The sequence below is a fragment of the Pygoscelis adeliae genome, unplaced genomic scaffold, assembly GCF_000699105.1.
Source record: "Pygoscelis adeliae isolate BGI_AS28 unplaced genomic scaffold, ASM69910v1 Scaffold101, whole genome shotgun sequence".
Classification (NCBI taxonomy): Eukaryota; Metazoa; Chordata; class Aves; order Sphenisciformes; family Spheniscidae; genus Pygoscelis; species Pygoscelis adeliae.
The window spans coordinates 858,675-878,544 of NW_008824238.1; the positions used below are offsets into that span (position 1 = coordinate 858,675).

General features: G+C 36.4%; 1 protein-coding gene across 1 annotated transcript in view; it reads left to right on the plus strand.

Moving 5' to 3' along the window:
- LOC103926215 (RNA-directed DNA polymerase from mobile element jockey-like) overlaps positions 1 to 19,870 on the plus strand; it is a gene marked incomplete at its 5' end in the record, with an annotated part of 48,356 nt that overhangs the window by 13,886 nt on the left and 14,600 nt on the right. The window contains 1 exon segment of the mRNA XM_009335056.1: positions 11,231 to 11,240. Within this exon segment, the coding sequence (XP_009333331.1) occupies positions 11,231 to 11,240 (10 nt within the window).

The window sequence follows — 19,870 nt, forward strand, 5'->3', positions numbered from 1 at the left end:
CATATCTCTATCCTAATATGGATATATAACCTGTAATAGGACGTAATGTTTATCAAAGAAAATATCAATATTCCATCACACAAATAAGAAATTTTTTTCCAAATATATTAAAGCTGTGCAATATGAGAAGGTGTAAATATTTCCCATAACTGGGTATATTAATCTCATATACTAATTTTTTTCATGAACATTGCGTGAGTTATTATCTATACAATAAAGAATTCTATTTTCCCCCCAGGTTATTCACATTCAGGACAACAGGTAATAAAACATGTGTTTGTTGCATTCAAACTTTTTATCAAAAACAGAAGACTTTGATTTGATAATAATTTGTGTCTCATAAATAACAATAGATTAAATTTATTGAAATACCCCTGCTCATAATTTATTGAAAATATTCAAAATTCCATACTCATTAAGTTTGGAACAATCCAAAACATTTCAGAGATTATAGTAATAATGTAATTTATCTGTGAAACCTCAGATATGCTTGATTTAATCCATTAAAAAGAAAAATATAATTAGAAATTGTTCTAGGACTTGTGTATTTTTTTTAAATTTGCCTGATTTTGAAAGTTAAACAGTAGGTAGAATTATGAAATGGAGATGGGGAGAAGGAGAAGCCCATTCTTTATTGGGTGAAGTAGTGTAAGTAAAGGAAAAAAAAAATCCTACTGGCATATCTTCCAGAAGCTTCATAAAATGCCATAATTCATTTTGAAGATAAATCACTTGCAAATACAAAGATCAATTTAAGGTAACTGAACGTCTTGTGTTTCACTTTCTTGCAGACTCTTTCATTAAACCTGCCGTGAGAACGTGCCGGCTTGGGATAGACTATCATGTTAGATAACATCAAGTTATACGGTAAATCAGAGGGCACACAGAAGGATGACTACAAGCAGGCTTCATACTGTCTTCTAAATTGATCAAAATAACAATCCAGTCTGATAGTCTTGATTTACATATTTGTTGTTTTAGCTTCAGAATAAGTATCAGGGAATATGTTTATACTAGTATTTTGCACCATGAAACCGGGCAGTTTCTGAGATCCCACCATTTTAACTTTATTTCCGTTGCACAATCCTAAAGAACTACATTTTACTTTTTCTAAAAGTTAGTACTGGAATTAATACAGTTACCACATTTTCATTCTCATGGAAACTGACAGTGCTAAAAAAGGAAATAGACTGTAATAGTTTACTACTTTTTATTTTATGTCCTCCTTTCATACCATATTCAGATTTCTGCTGGTGGAAAAAAATTTGCAATTGGAAGGACACGCTTTCATTCAGGACCAATCAATTCCCTACCTTCACACATACATACAAACATACGCATATGCATATATAAAAATATAGGTAATGTTCCTTTTGCTAGGAGATTGTTAGTACCATGGAGATGTTTACTGCAAATTGTGACACTGGTTTTAGAGTGTGCTAAGAACATTAAGCTGATTCTGAAATTTATGATAGCTAAGCCAACAAGATGAGAATTTATAACAGAATAGTGTAATTAACATGGGGCACTTTTAGTGTAGGACTGATATTTTGATTTCTTAGGTCCTGGAAGAACACTCTCAAAAGTGTCAAGAGCTTTCCTTTAAAGTTTTGCTGTGCCCTTAGAGAAATGTGTCATAGCCTTTATAATAAATTTTTTTTGTCTATCATTTTGAAAATTTTAATGAATTTTCAGAATAAAACTGAAATGTTTTATTTAAAAATAAAGCAATGTGTGATTCTCTCAGTTCTTGTCTGACATGACAGGACAAAGCAGCATAAATGTTGGGCAAGAGGAGGATTATTATGAAGCAAAGCAAAATTGATCAGCAGAGTTTCGTTGTCCAAGATGGATGAAATGCTAAAAGTGAATCAATAGTTTAAATAATGAAAACTAAATTATGTGTTTAAAAATCTTTGTTTCACTGGTCTGCTGTGAGTAATGCAAGTAAGGACTTGCTGAAATGTATACCTCTGTCTTGATTATGGTCCTTTAAATTAACAGTATTGCAGCTGGTGTCAAAAGGAAAATGATGGTTGGACAGACTCTGCCAGAGACGAAGCAAAGCCCTAAATCCAAGCTGAAATTAATAGTCCTCTGGTGAGACTGCATTTTTTGTCACAGCCAGTTGTTGAAAATGTGATTCAAAATTCAATTGAAGAAAGGATGTTTTCCTTATGAAAAGAATAGATTTATATTTCTTAATTGACAAAAAAAAAAAAATGTATCCTGTTCCCAGGGAAAGGCATCACATTTATTCAGAAAAAAAAGGATTATAAATTGATAGTCTCCTAATAAATCAAAAGATTGCAGGCTAAATCTTTTTTAATATCTATTTCAATTCAATACTTATCTTCCCCAGCCACTTTCTGTTTTGCTTTTCAGCTGGAAAGTTAAAAAGATGCTCTTATGTCTCAAGGTTTTATATCATGATGCTCTTGGAAAATATATTCTGCTACAGATTTTGGCAGAACAAGTGACAGGAGTCTATGTAAAAGATGAATGTCCGACATCAGATGCAAAATTGTTGCGTTGCCCTTACAGCTGCAACTGTCCAGCAACAAGCAGAGTTAACTGATTTAGTGAAAGGAGGGATGGCTTTTAATAAATAAAGTAGTCATCATCCATCATAAAATTTGCAGGCTAAGGTGGAACCCAAAACTTTCTGATTAACATTTAGTTGGACACTCTATTTCATAAATATATGGTTGTGATTTTAAAGGCTACAGCACATAGTGTGTTTCCCAGAACCAGAAGAGCCTGAAGACAGTAAACAAGCCTCTTCTTCTGTTAAAATAGTCTCCAAGCTCAGAAATGTCCAAAAGAGATTAACTGGCTGTGATTGATGTTCTGACTGTCCCCATCCAGCAGCCAAGACTCTGTGCATCAACTGCTGGAACCAGCGGACTTTTCTGTAAAAAGTGGAGATGGGCAAAACCTCAGGCAGCCGTGGGTTAGGGAGAGGGGCAGCCTGCCAGAAAAATGTTCTTCCTCCTGTGCCCGGAAGATCATAGTGCCTTTTTCAATTAATTATGAGAAAACAGAATCACCAGTGTTCCTCTGCCTTTCCTGCTGTGTAATCCTACCATAATCCCAGTTTTTACCAGTGCCACATGAGCAATGCAAAACAACAGCAGGCAGCTTTGGTTTTGAAATACCTTCTTTCATTTAGCTGCCGCTTGCCCTTCTCGGACATTACTGCTAAGTGGATGTTCCCTGAGATATTGATACATGCCATATTCATATACTTCATCATACAGTGGAAACTTTTCATTTGCACTCTAGTTTTCCTGATTATGCATTTGTCTTCTTAGGAAATTTTACCACAGGTACAACAAGCTCATCTTTGTCTGTCTCCCTGCTGACCCCTGCTATTGAGGGACAATGTCAGCTCTCTAGATTTGGTGATGTTTTGAAATAGTAGTAATCAGGGCACTAGGAATGGACCTTCATGCATTCACATACAGACCTACTGTAAGCATATGAGCAGTATTACAGTAAATCAATCCCTTCCCTATAGTTTCTCTATTAAATGTTTACTTATAAACAAAAATTACTTCTGAGGTATAAAACAAAAATATGTATTGAGATTATAAGCAATATCTAGTATGCCTTATTAAGAAGAGGCAATCCCTTATGCTTTTTCTGTCACCAAGGTATCACAAAAGCTCTGAGAATAATTGTAGGAGAGAGTTTGGTAGAAGATTCCAGGCCCTCACAAGACTGTATCATATTATGAGGTGCTTCTCTCCTTTTGCTGTTGAGTTGTCCAGACTCCTCTTAGCAAAGATCTCCAGTTTCTGCTCACATTGGATTTGTCTAGGCCTAGAAGGACTAGATTCTTCTTCTTCATCATTAGCTGCAGAGTGCACTCCTGCAGTTCCAGACAATAATCTCCTTTCTCTTTTTTGCTCTCCTCATTGATTCTAAGAATTTTGGACATGATTTTTGCTGCTAATAGTTACTGTTTGTCAGTGTGGGAAAGCCAGTAGTATATCCTTTTTCTTTTGATGGTCTTTTTCCTCTTTTGAAATATATAAATATTTTTAATGTAAAGTAATATGATATGTAATCACAAAGGGGCAAACAGACACTTGTGGGACAGTTGCACAACTAGAGTACAGAAAAACATGTGCAAGTAGAAAAAGAATGTGTAAAATAACAACAAAGGATGTAAAACAAGCAGGAAAGATGCCGAAATAAACCAAAGTAATCCACAGAACAAGCAAGACAATGACTTGCAGAAACAGAACAAGTCCCAGTTCCTGAAACAATATGAATTATGTGAGGAGTATATGAGATCTATTTCATTCTGGGAAGGGAGATGAGGAGTGTAAATGCATCAATGATGAGAGAGGATTGATGAGAAAGAAAGGAGACACCCAAGTGGATTTTAGCTTCCTTCATGAAAGAGCCCTCAAACGCAATCATCTTCACCTTGGCTAAGAACATCCAAGACTGTAGGCATCAGTGTTATGTGGCATCAGCTCCATGGTGTTGTTATGTATTGCAATATACTATTATCCTACACTCACAGGTAATATAGGATAAGATTGTTAAGGAATAATTGTGTGAATATCCAGTGATAATGACTGATAATGAGCAAGAACTACCCATTGGCAAAGTGTGCTGTTAATGAATGTCAATCTGGGAAAGTGTTGTTCTGAAGTTTTTTAAACACCCGTCACAATGGTCTCTAATTCCTTGCATATTCCTATATATACACCCAGTTGCAAGTCTTTTAAAACATTTGAGAGCTGTTCACCAGTATTAGACTTCTAAGAGAACTGTATTATTTTTAATTTTTCCAGAGTTAGATGACTATATGGCAACTGAGATTTTGATCAACAGCAGGAAGTGAATGAGAAAACTTTCAGAGCTAAAAGAGTGAATATGAATGGCTTGCTGTAGGGAGCTAGGTCCTAGTGCTAAGCTTATATCCTTTGTAAATCAACCAAGTTAAGGGGACATAGCACACACAAGAGGGAATTCAAATCATGCTGTTCCGAACACCGCTACTGATTAGCTACATGGCTTGATTTAATTCATTTGACTTCTTGTTATTTGTAAAAATAGGCTTATTTCATCTGTAAAATCAGTATTTTGCTTAGCCTGCCTTAAAGATAGATATTTTTTAGTTAAAAAAATAGATTTTGATCTGACTACTGCCTTCAGATCATCAGGTGTAGCAGCTCACCAGTCTAAAAGAATCCCCGAATGCTTTACAAGGAATAAAAACTAATAAAGTTTTAGCATAATAATTGATTAATACAAAATCTGTAATACTGTCTAGTAAAACATGGTGCTTACATAATGATGCATAACATTTCTGCAGTATAACTTAGGTTAGGAAAAAAAATAGACACAGAACAAATATTTCCTTATCCGTTCCTCAGGAATTGTGAAATCTGGTTGCTTAGCTGGTTGGATCAACAATGTATTGTCAGTATATCTATACTATGAAGTTGCTGAAGTTATGGAGACATTCACTACTGATTGTGATAGGACCAAGATTTGGTCTAATTATAGACAAATAGGACTTGGGTCTGATTACATCCTGTCTATGAACAACTTTATAAGATCATTGGGAAAAAAGGTTTCCTGCTTATAAAATTCATTCAAAGATGTTTCCTTCTCCCCCCCCCCCCCCCCCCCCCCCCTTCTCTTAGAGTTCTCTTATTTTTTTAAAGTTTATAGTCCCTTTCTAGGTATTTTGTTAGTGCTGGGGAAAGTATTACAGAACTGGATTTGGGATGAGGCCAAAAGCAACGTCTTAGACCATTAGATCAGTTTCACTTGAGAGAAATAATTGTTCCCAAGTAATGTGCTAGGCCTCTTTTGAGAATATCTTGTCATCGCACTTCATAGGAGCCAGAAAAAATCTCATTCAATAAATGCAGTGGTTGAATCAGGAGCCAGGCCTGGAAATCTTATCCTGGCTAAAGAGCACAACACCATACAAGGGACACAGCCCTTGTATTTCTAGCCCTAAAGGAGAAAAATATCTACTCGATTCTGTCTTCATGTTTGGAAGGCTGAACCAATTTTGAAGATGCAATAATAAATGACAAGAATTTCCATAGAAAATTTTACTCAGTTTTAAACCTCTGCATTTTACAAATGCTTGGTAGATAGTCTTTCACCAAGTAAAAGATTGGCTTTCAGAAATGTTGTTTACCACATGGTAAACTGACTGTCCATTTCCCCACACTGTTTGGGACCTTGCTATCTTGAGATTTTTCTCATCAGTCTGGTAATGAAGCTATGGAGAAGGACAGCAGGCGTTCCACCTGTTACTGCACTGATAGTGAGCAAGCTGAAAGATTACATTTCCCTTCTCTTGAAACAAGCTTTTGATAATCTGCTTATACCCTCAATACATCACTACATTTTTTTGAATCTTTTTCCTTTGGTTAGGATGAAACAAAAATTGTATGTCTAAAAATATATAAAAATGGATATATATTTAAATATACAGTTTATAGATATGAATAAAATATTATTTATATTTATTTAAATCTATTTCTGGCCAGTGAAAAGTTTTTCATTTGTCTGCAGCTTTTATCTAAAAAAGATACCTATTTCTTTTTGAAAGAGCTGAAATTTTATCGATGTGCTTCATTTGTACCCAGGATGCTTTACGTTTCTCTAATATTGCAAATGATTGCAGCAGAGATTGGATTAAGACTGGTTCCAGTCATTGTCCATAATAGGTATTACAAATGTCATAATATTAACAGTAAAGGTAGCAATAGCAGTTCTACTGTCCAAGCTTCAGATCCTAGTTTGCTACATACAAGAAGCAGTAGCAGTATCTAAATTAAGCAACGTCTTCTATGTGTCTAATCAAGGTGTCATGATTGTTTCTCTCCATTGGCTGTGTAGGTTATACGGTATGTGTACATGTCTCTGTAATGTTCTGAATCACTTTTAAGTTGAATTTACTTTATTATCTGTGCATTTCACAAACCTACCCACATCACCACTGTGAAATCGAAAAAGAATTCTCTCCTTTTTTACAGACAGGCAGCTGAAGAACTGATGACTTGACTTGAATAATTTTAGGTCAATGTATAGATTGTAATGACTTCAGTAGGCTTCCAGTCACCCCCAAAGAGTTTAAATATTCAGAATCCTACTGGTTGCCTATATCAGATCTAGAAATTAAACCCAGGTACATTGAGCCAAGCATCTTCCTCTTTCTGACACAACAGCTCCTAAGTGAAACGTATTAAAACCAATATGAAATTTTACTTGAGTAAAAGTTATTTTTATATTTATTTATGCTAGAATTGTAAACTGTAGTGAATATATGCAGAATCTGAGCTCCCCTGTAGCAGGAAAATTAAGACTTTTTTAAAAGGAAAACTCTCTATGTACACCTATTTTTTAAGTTATCACACAGTGGAGCAGTGTACTTTTTATTTTACCTTGCTTGAATGTGCAAATGAAGCCCCATATCCTTGTCACTCTATGAGAAAAGAAGTGAATATGACATGCATCTAAGCAATTACACTTGTAAAACACTCTTATATGTGAAAATGTGATAATAGCTAAGATTCATTACAACAGACTTGGTACTCGCGGCCTGGTTTTGCAGCTACATTTAATGATGGGGTGACCTCATCAATTCTAACGACTCTACAATAGCTAAGGGTTGCATTTTACCAGCATTTAATATAAGCTATAAATAAAATACATCTTTCATCTACTTTGAAAGTGGGCCATGAAACAAAGGTGAATTCCAGGCAATAAACAGAACCAACAAGTCAGGTAGGCATATGCAATACTTTTTCTCTGCATGAGCTTGTTGGTTTTGTCCAAAGATTTATTCCAGTTACTGTTGCCTGCTCCTGCAGTTGCAGAATACTGGTGTTGCAGGTATTAGAGCTTAAGAGGACACTCTTTGTTTTATACACAATGGGTATTTTAGTAATTGTAAATGATCACTCAAGTATATTTTTTAACTTATGCAGATATTTTCCTAGCATTCCTATTCCGATTGTAGCATATAGCCTACCAATAACATACTGGCTGAGTACAAAATTAGACTTTGTTGTAACAAAGTTCAGTGTGAAGTAAGACACGCTGACCTATACTGAGGCTGAATTTGTCCTACTTTCTGTTTATGGATGGAGACGGAGATAAAAGTTACTGTGTAACCTGAGCACACCAGACTTCCCTAATAGTTCACTGTGTTGATATATTTAAAAGATTTTTTTCAATAGAAATGGAAAAGCAATTCCATTTTCTCACTAGTCAGAGTTTTAAATAGATGTAGGAACAGCCTGTGTTCTCTGCTTTCTAGCATATTCAGCTAGGTTTAGGTTCAGAGAGGTGTTCTTACATGATCCATTTCTTGGTACCGAAGAGAACACAAATGAGTAGATCTTAGATTTTATAGTCCGCATTTCATATTTTTTTCTTTACTTTTCCTATGTTACTTTAATACTTTCTTTGCACATTTATTGTTTTTGAGGAGTATACATATGTGTGTCAGATTTATAAAGCTGGGCATGTGAATGTTAATAAAGTGGTAGGTATGTATGGCATTATTTGCATATGCAAGCAATGTAAGCTTGGTTACGAAGTCAGTAGTGTACTATAGGCCTACAGTTAAGTTATAAAAGATACAAAAAGTAACAACCACTCAAATTTTTTTTAAAAGCAAAATCTTCACCTGACCCCATGCATTGCACGCACATGCATTATCTGTTACACTCACAGTAAATTCCCTGCATGAGTGTGCTTCCACACATATGTTTGTTGTCTGTGCTACAGTAGTGCCTAAAGGTTCATATGCAATTGCAACTCAAATTATTTCAGGTAAATTGAATCAAATGTCTCAGAGATTAAAATCTCTGGTATGAAAATTTTTCTGACACACTGCCTTGTATAAGGTGCTCAGTCCAGCACTTATTCTGCTTCTTGGACAGGTTTCATGCTGAGCTTCATGCTGGGGTGGTTTCACCACCATCGGTGTCTGCATGGTCCACCTGGGAAAAAGCAGCCAGCAGGACAGGAACGTGTGTAACAGTGCAGGTCAGTGGGACACCAAACTGCCTGAGAGAGCATTTTACCCCAGACTGATAATGCTGAATAGGAAGATGACCATCAGCAAGACTAAAAACTATCCAAGGAGCTACGGAGACTTTTGAAACAGAGGAGTGAGCAAAAACAAGCAAAACACAAGGATTTGTAGGGGGTGGGAGAAGACAGGAGCAGGGAAGCAAGGAGGCTCGTGTGACCCTGCCAGACGTGGCCCCACAGCACTGTGGGCTCTGCCTGGGCCTGGCAGCACGGCCCTGCCACAGGCATCCCTAGCCGCTCCCTCAGCTTGCCCAGATCCAGCACAGGGGCACCCCAGGACCTGCACCCTGGGGATGTGGGATCACCTCCCAGGGGCTGTCACACACCCCTGGGCAGGCAACCAGAGCACTCAGATCTCCCAGAGCAGGGGGTCCCACATGCCCAGACAAGGGGATTCTGCGTGCCCCCATGGCTTATGGCTGCGGGAAGCACCTGTTTGGGATTAGTAATACTAGGGTTTTTAGAAATCATGGAATCATAAAACACCAGGTTGGAAGGGACCTCAAGGATCATTTGGTCCAACCTTTCTTGGCAAAAGCACTGTCTAGACAAGATGGCCCAGCACCCTGTCCAGCTGAACCTTACAAGTGTCCAATGTTGGGGAATCCACCACTTCCCTGGGGAGATTATTCCAACAGCTGGTTGTTCTCATTGTGAAAAATTTTCCTCTTGTGTCCAATCGGAATCTCCCCAGGAGTAACTTGTACCCATTACCCCTTGTCTTTCCCATGTGACTCCTTGTAAAAAAGGAGTCTCGATCTTCTTTGTAGCCACTCTTTAAACACTGGAACATGGTGATAAGTGTTTATTTATGTGTATAACATTTTGCAACTGTCTGGGAATATGATATATCTGTTGCATTGCTGATATTGATCCTAAATCTATAGTTCACTGATTGTTGATTAATTATATGTTGCTAATAAATCAGAAAACCCCTTTGATCCTTGGATCTCTGTGGATTGGACATATTTTCCCAGTGACAATGTTCAAGCTATCTGGCTTAAGACTAGCTTGCATGAATCAACCTAATTCTGGAAGTATCCCAGCTGCATTGCAGATATTTCTAGTTGGAGGGACTAGAAATACAATGTCACCAAAATTAAAACAAAACAAATATTTGGAATTATGGTTATATTATTTTATATCAAATATGGCATATAGAGACCAAAGTGTGGAAATATGTATTATAGAGAGTTTATTAGTATTTCTCTAAGATGACTTTGGTAATTTGATTTGTTTCTTCAGACATAAAAAATATAGATATCCCATAGATACATTATAGCCCTGTATGTCACAGCAGATGCACTTCCCCTCAAAGAGGTTGGTATTTTGAAGATAGTTAAGAATTATTGATATAGAAATCCAATTCAGTCTAACAGACTTGCACATTTGTATCTCCTTAAGTCTAAAAATTACAAAAATATATACACTGTTCTAAAGGACTGATTTTATAAGAACACACAATGGGAAATTCAAAGCAGATGGCTAAATTCATGCATCTCCTGTAGTTCAGCCCTTGAAACCTACTGAGGATTCAGCCTAATGAAGACTGGCAGTGTCACATTCATGCTGCTCTTCTCTACTCTCTTATCATTGTTGGTTTTAACATTTTTATTACATATTAACACTTGTTCACTTGCCAGAATATTCTTTTGAACTTTAAGTTGAAGAGATCCTGAAGCTGGCATCCTGAAGAATGCAGTTTCACTCCAGCTTGTGGATACTACAGAAAAGCCAATGATGTAATGGAAAGAGAGGGGCAGAAGCAAAAGCTGTCATGTTTTCGTGCCTCTGTTAAAACATGTTGCATTATTTACAATACTCTACTAATGTAATTTAGCTTGGAACACGATCAAAATTAAACCATATTTTTTAAATAAAAACTTAGCTTTTGGTCATGTTCCAAACAAAACTACATTAATAGGGTGCTGTAAATACTGCAATTTTAAAGGAGGCACTAAAACATGATAGCTTTTCCTTCTGCTCTGCTCTGAGCTGTGCTCCTCTCACCTCCTATAGTATCCTGGATTCTCCCAACCTCAAGGTCACAGTCTGGATGAGAATAATGACATTTCAAAAGAGTTAATTGGTGACAAAAACATTGTTAACAAGACTATTGAGGAAATGAACTATGAAAAAGCTCTTTTTTGGTGTTTGAAGCATTGAATCCTAAAGGTGCAATCAGTAATGAATTGATGAGGAAGTGTGGCAACTTCTAAAAAAAAAAATCTCACAGATACAACAGTCACAGCACATTTCAGGGAAATGGGAGACATAGTCATTTTCTCTGTCTTTCTAACTGTTTTCCCTTTCTTATTCCAGTAATAGCACCCTGTCTGTGCAGCAGCTCTGGCCTTGTCACTTTTCCCTCACCCTGCATATAAAGGAATCAGATTAACCAGGGGAAAAAAAAAAAGTTGTCAGTGCTCTGTTTTTTTTTATTTTTTAGGGGTTTTTTTGTACAGGTTGTCAGGTGATTTCCATTGGAACTGACTGGAATTTTTTTGTCAAATTGTTGTTTTTGAAAGTGCAAATTTGTGAAATCACAGAAAAAGACCACAAAAAATAAAATAGTCATGTTAACGTATATATGTATTTCCCAGTACAGCCTGAAGGCTGACGGTCAGGCAGTCACCTGGGTATGCAAGTATTTCAATATGAATAGTTTACCTGCCTGATTCCTTCCTTTATCAGCTGCATAGGCCTGGGCTGAGCTTTACTTTCTCGTTTCACTTCTGCATACCTTCTCTCTCCTTCTTTCTGTCCTCACCCATATGCTCCTCTGCACTTATTCTGTTGTTTTATGTGAAAATCTTCGATAGCAGTTTGTTTAATATTAATAAGGACATGTAGTGATGATAAGAAATGTACTGATACTGACTTTTTCTCATCACCTTGGGCAAGAATAATTTGGAATAATGGTTTTAAGTATTTAACTTTCTGAAGATTAGTAAAATTTATAACTTAATCATTGAAAGGGTGTTCCTGAATATAATTATTTCCATAGCAGCATTAAAGAAGAGGCTTATATTATTTTTTTCATCTCACTTTAATATGAAACAACCTCTATCTTTTAAAAAATTGTTACCATACAACTATTATATTATACTTCTGAATTTAGTGACATTGTGATTGAATTTATGGAAATTGTCAAAGCTGGTGTCAAAATGTGAAAATATTCTAATATAATGTCACTGGACTAAAAGCAATTTTATTATAACACTTTTAAAAAAATATTAAATACTTCATACACAATGAAACCTCATATCTACATGGGTCTTAAAATGTACAAAGTATCATGCTATTTCACTTAGTGCTTTATGACATTTAAGTAACAGAAAACAAAACAAAACAAATCTCTATCTATTCCCTAGTACTTCATATTAGTAATTCAGAGTCTGCATTTACCAAAGCTGTATCCTTTCCTATCCTTTCCCTTCCCTTCTCCTCTGGTGTCTCACAGTATAAGTTCAAGAAAAATTGGTCTGAATGTAAGGCAATGAACATTAATAAGAGATTTGTTTTAGCCCACTTATCTCAAAGCCCTCCAAATTCTGACATTTCCTCAATTTCAAGTGGTGTTCAGAGTTTTAAGTTAACTTTATGAATTGCATTGAAAGGTTGGATAAAAACTGTTGTTAGTGGAAGGTCACAATTCTTTTGTAGGCATTCAATGGTATTATAATAGTTACAATTCAGGGATAGTTTCTAAAGCAAATTGTTATGGTCAAAAGCAAATGGTACAGCCATTACAGAAAAAAATTATTTATTTTTGCACATAATATGAGGGCCAGGCTCTTAACTTGACATAAATGCAAGATCTTAAATAAAGGTATGGAAATTAATTCCATCTGATGACCTAGTCAAATTTGTATTTGTGGGTTTTGACAGTGGCACAGGACATTATAGTATACTGGAGCAGCAGGCTGCACAGCTCTTAACACACACGGTGAGCAGTTACCTGCTACCAATAAACCATCATGATCTATGTAAACAAATGGTATAAATGGGATAAATAATCATAAGGCTACCTGAAATTATCTTCTACTTTGAAAATGAGTGCGTTTCAATGAAATATTAATAACATTTTGTCCTTCTTTTTAAAATATGACCCACATATGACAAATACTTCCATAGACAAAGGACAAGAATGATTTAAAAAAAAAAAAACAAAACTGTAGTATGTAGGAAATTGTCACGTGTATTTTTTTTCATCAGTAAAAACGGTTTTGTTCTGATTAACATGGTATAGAAAATAAAAATAAGGCAGTGACATAAAATAATATGTGTTGTAAAGTCTACTGTTCTAGTACATTTTTAACAAGTAGTACTTGAGTATTTATTTTCCTTTTTACATGCTTTGTGCTGAAACCAGAATCTTTTATGCCTCCAGTAAAAAAACATACAAAACAAAACCACAAACAAAACCAAAACCCCCAAACCAACACATTTTTTACTCTCTGTGCCTACCCTGTGGAGAACAGACTGCAATCTGGTCATTAAAGATGCAACAGAACAGAGTAACTTCAGTGGCTAAAAAGAATTCCTTTAAACAAGATGAATTATTTTGATTTTAAGAGCTCTGTTGGAAGCTAAAAACAATAGACTCAGTAACTCAGTAGAAAAATAATTAAAATGACTGTCATTTACGCAGACCTTTTTATTCAAAGATGAAGGTTATTTTCCTCTCTGTCAGTTCCACTGCACCAGTGGAGGGGAGAGGCTGGCACTGGTGCCCATGGCAATTGCTAAACTGTGGCGAGGGGTGGCTGGCAGTGCCTACTGGTGTGGATGGAGGGAACCAGCTGCTGCAAGTTCCAGCGGCTGCTGCAGCAGACCTCTATGCTGGTTATTTGGACACATTATTGTTCTACCAAGTAGTTGTACAGTCTTAGCCAGAAACAAGAAAAATACTACCATCTTTATGAAATCTATGTTCTAAAATCAGTCTCATTTCCAAGAACTGTCTTTTCAGCTCAGCCATCTGTCCCCTCTGAACGTAGCTGACTATCTATGTTCAATAAGCAACTTATCTTTAATTTGGCTGTCATTCAAGAGTTTTTATTCTTCAAATAAGTGGATTCTCTTGGTGATTTCCACGGCTGTACTGCAATACATAGGTTGATATAGGTGTATTTTTTTCACAGCTTGATTTTTCAGTACAAAAAACGGGAGTTATTTCAGTATTAAATTATTACAAATTTTACCAGTGTCTCATTAGGGACTGAAGTGAATAGTAGTGAATGTTATCAATTTGCCTGGGTATCAGGGAGGTTCCTTTGTTTAAGGAGAAAGAGAAAAATTAAGAGTAAGAAAGCAAGTATGTATATTTTAAAGGCCATGGTTAATCTCAGCCAACTTCAGTTGTCTAAAAATTAGGCAAAGAGTCTCAGCTGGTTTATTTTCCATGTCAAGTTAATGGAGAGAACCTCTAGGCACTTCCAAAAGATATATAGATTTGCTATCCTGGGATGGAATGACTCATCCTCTGGAATTGCTTATTTTCTCTCTTGTCTGTAAAGAGAGACTAAACTACTAACTTAAATTAAACCAAATTTTGGATAACCAGATGATGAGATAAATCCCATCCTCTGAGTGAGAATATTAGCAGATATGAATTGATACGTGAATAGCCACTCTAACTTTAAATTGTTTGCTATCAGGACTATTTTATACTTCCTTGGTGTTAGCTTAAACACTTCATTTCTATTAAAATGGATAATAAACATAAATAAACTGCTACTTTTTTTTTTTTTTTCATTTTATAGCACATATAACACCTGCAGTTTTGAATAAGGGTTGCCACATATTATTCCTCCCATAAGTAAATTATTTAACAATCCCTTGACTTTCCAACATGAAAGTTTGACTCCAGCAGGTGGGATGATAGCAAATATCATATCAACATTGCAAATGATATCAGGGTAAGAAAAAGTTATCAACATGCAAATATAGTGCCTCCAAATTGTTCACTCCATTAAAGACATCTCTTCTCTGTATGATAAACCTCAAGAAGAAAGCTGTCTTGTTTATGCAATTGGAAATACAATTTTCCCCATATGCACAAAAAATAACTCAGTGACAAGGGATTCCCTTTTGCTAACTTCTCTGAACATTTGTTTTAATTAAATTGGATACTGAAAAAATGCTGTTGTGGCTAAAAGCTTGATTAAAAATTATATAAGCAAACGCATAAAACATAAACATAAATTTAGTAATAAAACTTGTGTGATAAATAGGAGAGGGGTATGGGGTGACCTGGGCCCTAGACTAAATGGTGTGGACTGGCTTATAGCCCCACTAATTAGGTCTGGTTACCTTTTTAGTGGACTGGTTGAATCCACAACCTACAAATTGTTCTGGGGTCTTCTCTGTGACCTCCACATATAATTTAAGTGGTTTAGACATGTTTTTCTCTGCTCAAATTATTTGAAGCAATGCAAACTCTATATTGCAGTTTTTATAGTCTGAAATTATAGTGCCTGTAGTGTGTTCTGTGAAATGGCAGGAAAACAGGTGGAACATTTGGATGTGTAAACTCTGCTGTGTGAGATGGAGGGAGCCAAACCTGGCTCAGCCTTGTGCTGTCTGCTCTTTGGGAGTGATTCATGCTGAAAATCTCTCAAGCAATGTTCATGCTTCGTCACTGAGAGTGCAAGCTGAAGTAGTCTAAAACACAGCTAACAGTTCAGCAGCACAAACAGTCAAAACCACAAGTTATTTGTTGCCTTTTTTTCTTTAACAGTGTAAACATACTTAGTTCAGTTCTCCTGGAGCTTAGAGAAACAAACATTCATTGGTCCATGAAATTTCAGAGTTTGTTTCCATTTGGTGCTTGGGGCTTCACCATCAAAGCAGATAATGAAAGAGGTCTGAGCAAGTTCTTGGTCCTTCCTCAGCATCCCACTTTTCTCCAAGAGTTCCCAGACAATGTCTATGCATATTAAAAAAAAAAAAAACAAACAACCAAACAAAACCAACAACACTTTCTCTGCAGGCTACACAACATACCCAGGTTAAAGCAGATTTAAAAGCTCTCATGTTTACACAGCATTTCTACCAAGCTTTGGTTAGAAGTTAGCCAAAACCATTATTATATACAGTTTTTAACCAGAATGTGATACTTAAATTGCCTACAATGAAGTTTAAAAAAATGTCTTTTACCTAGCATTGGGCAACCTGTTGATATAAGCTGTTAAACTGCTATTATTTGACATTTATCATATGGTTTGTCCAAAACTAAGTTTGCTTTATTTTAGTTCATATTTAGATTGTTCAAAATGACAGCTACTGTTTAATTTTAAAATAAACCTTGTCATTAAAAGTACATTGGCTTTGCTTAATGCAAGCAATTCCAAAAGATAAAGCAAATAAGTGGAAAAATATTCAATCTTATGTGCCTACATTTAGAAGGTCTTCGATAAAATATTTTTTAGCTCTGCCTTCAAATTGATAGCTTCTTTTCAACATCTGATTCACGCTTGCAGGTAAGCTGGACATCGTGCCTGGCAAAGGTGTACCTAAGATCTGGGTGTGCTGAAGAACTGTTCATGTATCATAAAACAAGCAAACAAAAACCCAGATCTGAAATAAGACTTACTGTAGACGTATGCTGATAGACATATACTGATAAGTATACAGATATGAACCAACTGTTGTACTAACATAAACAACAAACAGTTAATTTGTGCTAAAGGCCACCACATCACTCACTGGAGAAATGTGCCAGAGTGCAGCTAAGTCTGAAGGCTTTCATTGCTTTTTCTCTGATAACCCTTCCTGACTCACCTTTCTGCTACTTCTTAGGGCAGACAGAATATTGTCGTTTGTTCTTAAATTCCTGTTACACCACAAACTCTCCTCATGACACCACAGTCCAACAAATGATCTTCAGGCTTCAGCTATTTCAACTTCTGTTCCTCTGAGGAAAGACAGGGCACGTAGTCATTCATGGCATTTCCGTCTTACTCAGTTCTCAGCCCGAATGTCAGTTTCAACAACTATACATCCAGTAGAACCTGTATGATGGCACTGCAAACTCTATTTCTCCAGCTTTTCACTCCCCAAACAGTGTGCCAGCAGGCAGAGCCTAATACGGCTCAAGTCAGAGAACAAAATCTGGTAAAGAATCAGCTACTCCTCTCCAAATGAATGTGGAAGGATTTGTTTCAAAATACAGACACATAAAACCATACTGTAGGTGTATACATGCATACACATGTGTGCTTGATATTTAATTTCTCACTACAATCACTGTTTAGGCAACTGAGTTGAGATCCTGATCAGCACAGTTAATAGAGTCTAGAGACTGCTTTGGCTAACCAGTCAGCTGAAGCACAATTTAATTGTCTCAATATGTGTACAGTACCAACGGATATCCAAGACATCTTCATGGAGAGCTGGCAGGTAGGCCACAGATCTATGTGTGAACCTATGCCTCAGACCATAGATGATCCCAGGATGTCTCACATGTCACTAGATGTTTATGTTTAGGTAACAGGATCAGGTCTTATTTCAGAGTGAGCTTTATGTTCTGGTTTTGATCGAGCTAAGTCAGTTCCCCAGCTTCCATTGCCTGCAGATTCTGTATTTAGTGACAATACTGAGTCTCAGTATTGATCTCTACGGACTACAGTGGGAGTTCAGGTATGTAGCAAACAGGCTGATATGTTATCCAAGCATCAAAATTTAAGTGTCTTAACAAAAAAATGGAAAGCCTCAGGGAATATTTGCCACTTTGGAAGCATTGAGAAATATATTGGCAGGATTGAAGATGCAGATCTCTTCTGGTATGTTATTGGTCCTAATAAACCAGAATTACTAATACTATTAAATGTAATACTGCTCTGCCAGACAGATAAGACTCACAGCATGCTTAAGATTGCTGACATAATACCATTCCAAGACAAAAAGTTTTTTATCTATTTATGTATTTATATTTGATCCAAATGTGTCAGAGCTTCCACCAGGTGATTAAGTTGTAATAGATGATTCTAAGAAAAGTACCTCCATGAAATTTCAAACACTGTATGCCAAAAAATCATCACAAATACTTAAAGTTTTTTATTCATCCATTAAGCAACTGGGTTTATCTCTCCATAAAAAGAGAATCCAACACCAGTTTACAATCACATTAATAAACACTTCAGAGCAGGAAAGGACAGTGGAATGGCAATATTGCTATTCTGTAGGTGATGAGTACAGTCAGACTAACACAGTCCTGTATCTGTAGTCAAAACATACTGCTTCAAAGAACAAAATTTTCTTCGGTACAGAAGACAAGTTGAGAACATGTAAGTGGGACATTTGTCAAAGGTAAATCATTCAGACTATCTGTGACAGGATTTATTTGATATAAATATCAATTATATGAATTGCATGTCACACCCACTAAAACATTAAAATAATATGTAGCTATCAGATTTCATTAACTCTTACAAGATTTTGGATTAGTGTACAGAGATCAATCTCCTAGCCATATGGTCTGGGCACAAGCTAAAGAGCTAGTGTGAGCACAGGTTGACCTTAAATTACTTTTCCTGCTCTTTTACGTTCTTGAGTTGCTTGAGAGCAGCAAATAAGGCAGCCTAAAAATCAAATTATAATTCCAGTAAGAAAGTAGTGGGAATGAAATGAAATGGTAGAAAATGTTTTTTCTTAGCCATTCATCAAAGTTGTTAGTGTTTGCTCCAGAGCAAGTTTTAGCAAAACATTTTTTATTTTATATTTTATTTCTGTTTAAACTGTATTTTCCATAGAAATATTATTCTTCATAAAATGTTGATTGAGAAAGTATGGAATGAAATTTTGATAAAAATTGTTATAAAACTTCCTTAAACACACAAATAATCCAGCAATTAGGACACAAGGCAGAAATGGGGCACAGGCCATTTCATATCCTGTTGTTCGAGTACTCTGAATAAGACGCATGGGATGACCAGCTCTTATCTTTCCTGGACTAATTTGCCAAATTACGTAAAGAATTAAATATTAAGAGAGGAACAGAAAACTGACTGTTGAATTCCTTAACCATCAAGCTGAATAATCACACACATGCAAGGCTAAATAGGAATTTTTTAGCTTGAAAAGTACAACAGAGATCTATGAAATAACTTGTGATGTAGAGAAGTGGTATGGGGAATGATTTTGTATTTTTCTTCAGAATGCAAGCTCTTTCACATGTGTACAAATGATGTCACAACAAAAATCCTGAGGTTAATCAAAAGAGACTTCAGAGCCCTGGGAAGAATGCTAAAATTTCGGGAGCACAGGGAGTGTTTTCCTCAATCCTCCCAGTAATGGGGGGAGACTTCGGAAGAAACAGGCAAGCCCAGGATATCAATACCTGGCTCCAGGAGTGGTGCCTGTGCCAAAACTTTGGGTTTTTAAACCATGGAAGAGCCTTGGAGAGACAAGGTATGTTGAGGCCTGATGGGATCCGCCTGTCCTGATGGGGAAAACATATCTTTGGGTGTAAGCTGGTGGGGCTGATCAACGGAGCTTTAAACTAGAATCAGTGGGGGAAGGGGATACCAACAGAATTGCAGTAAATAAGCCAAGGGTTGGCATGGCATCGCCAGAGTGTGGCAATCCTAGTGGGAACATTTACACTGCTCCTCGAGCACGGTTGTCTCAGGAGCATATCTGAAATGCTTATACACCAATGCACACAGTATGAGAAACAAACAAGATGAACTAGAAGTGTTGGTCAGTTCACAGAGCCATGATATCATTGGTGATATCAAGTGAGACTTGGTGGAATGAGTCCCATGACTGGCGC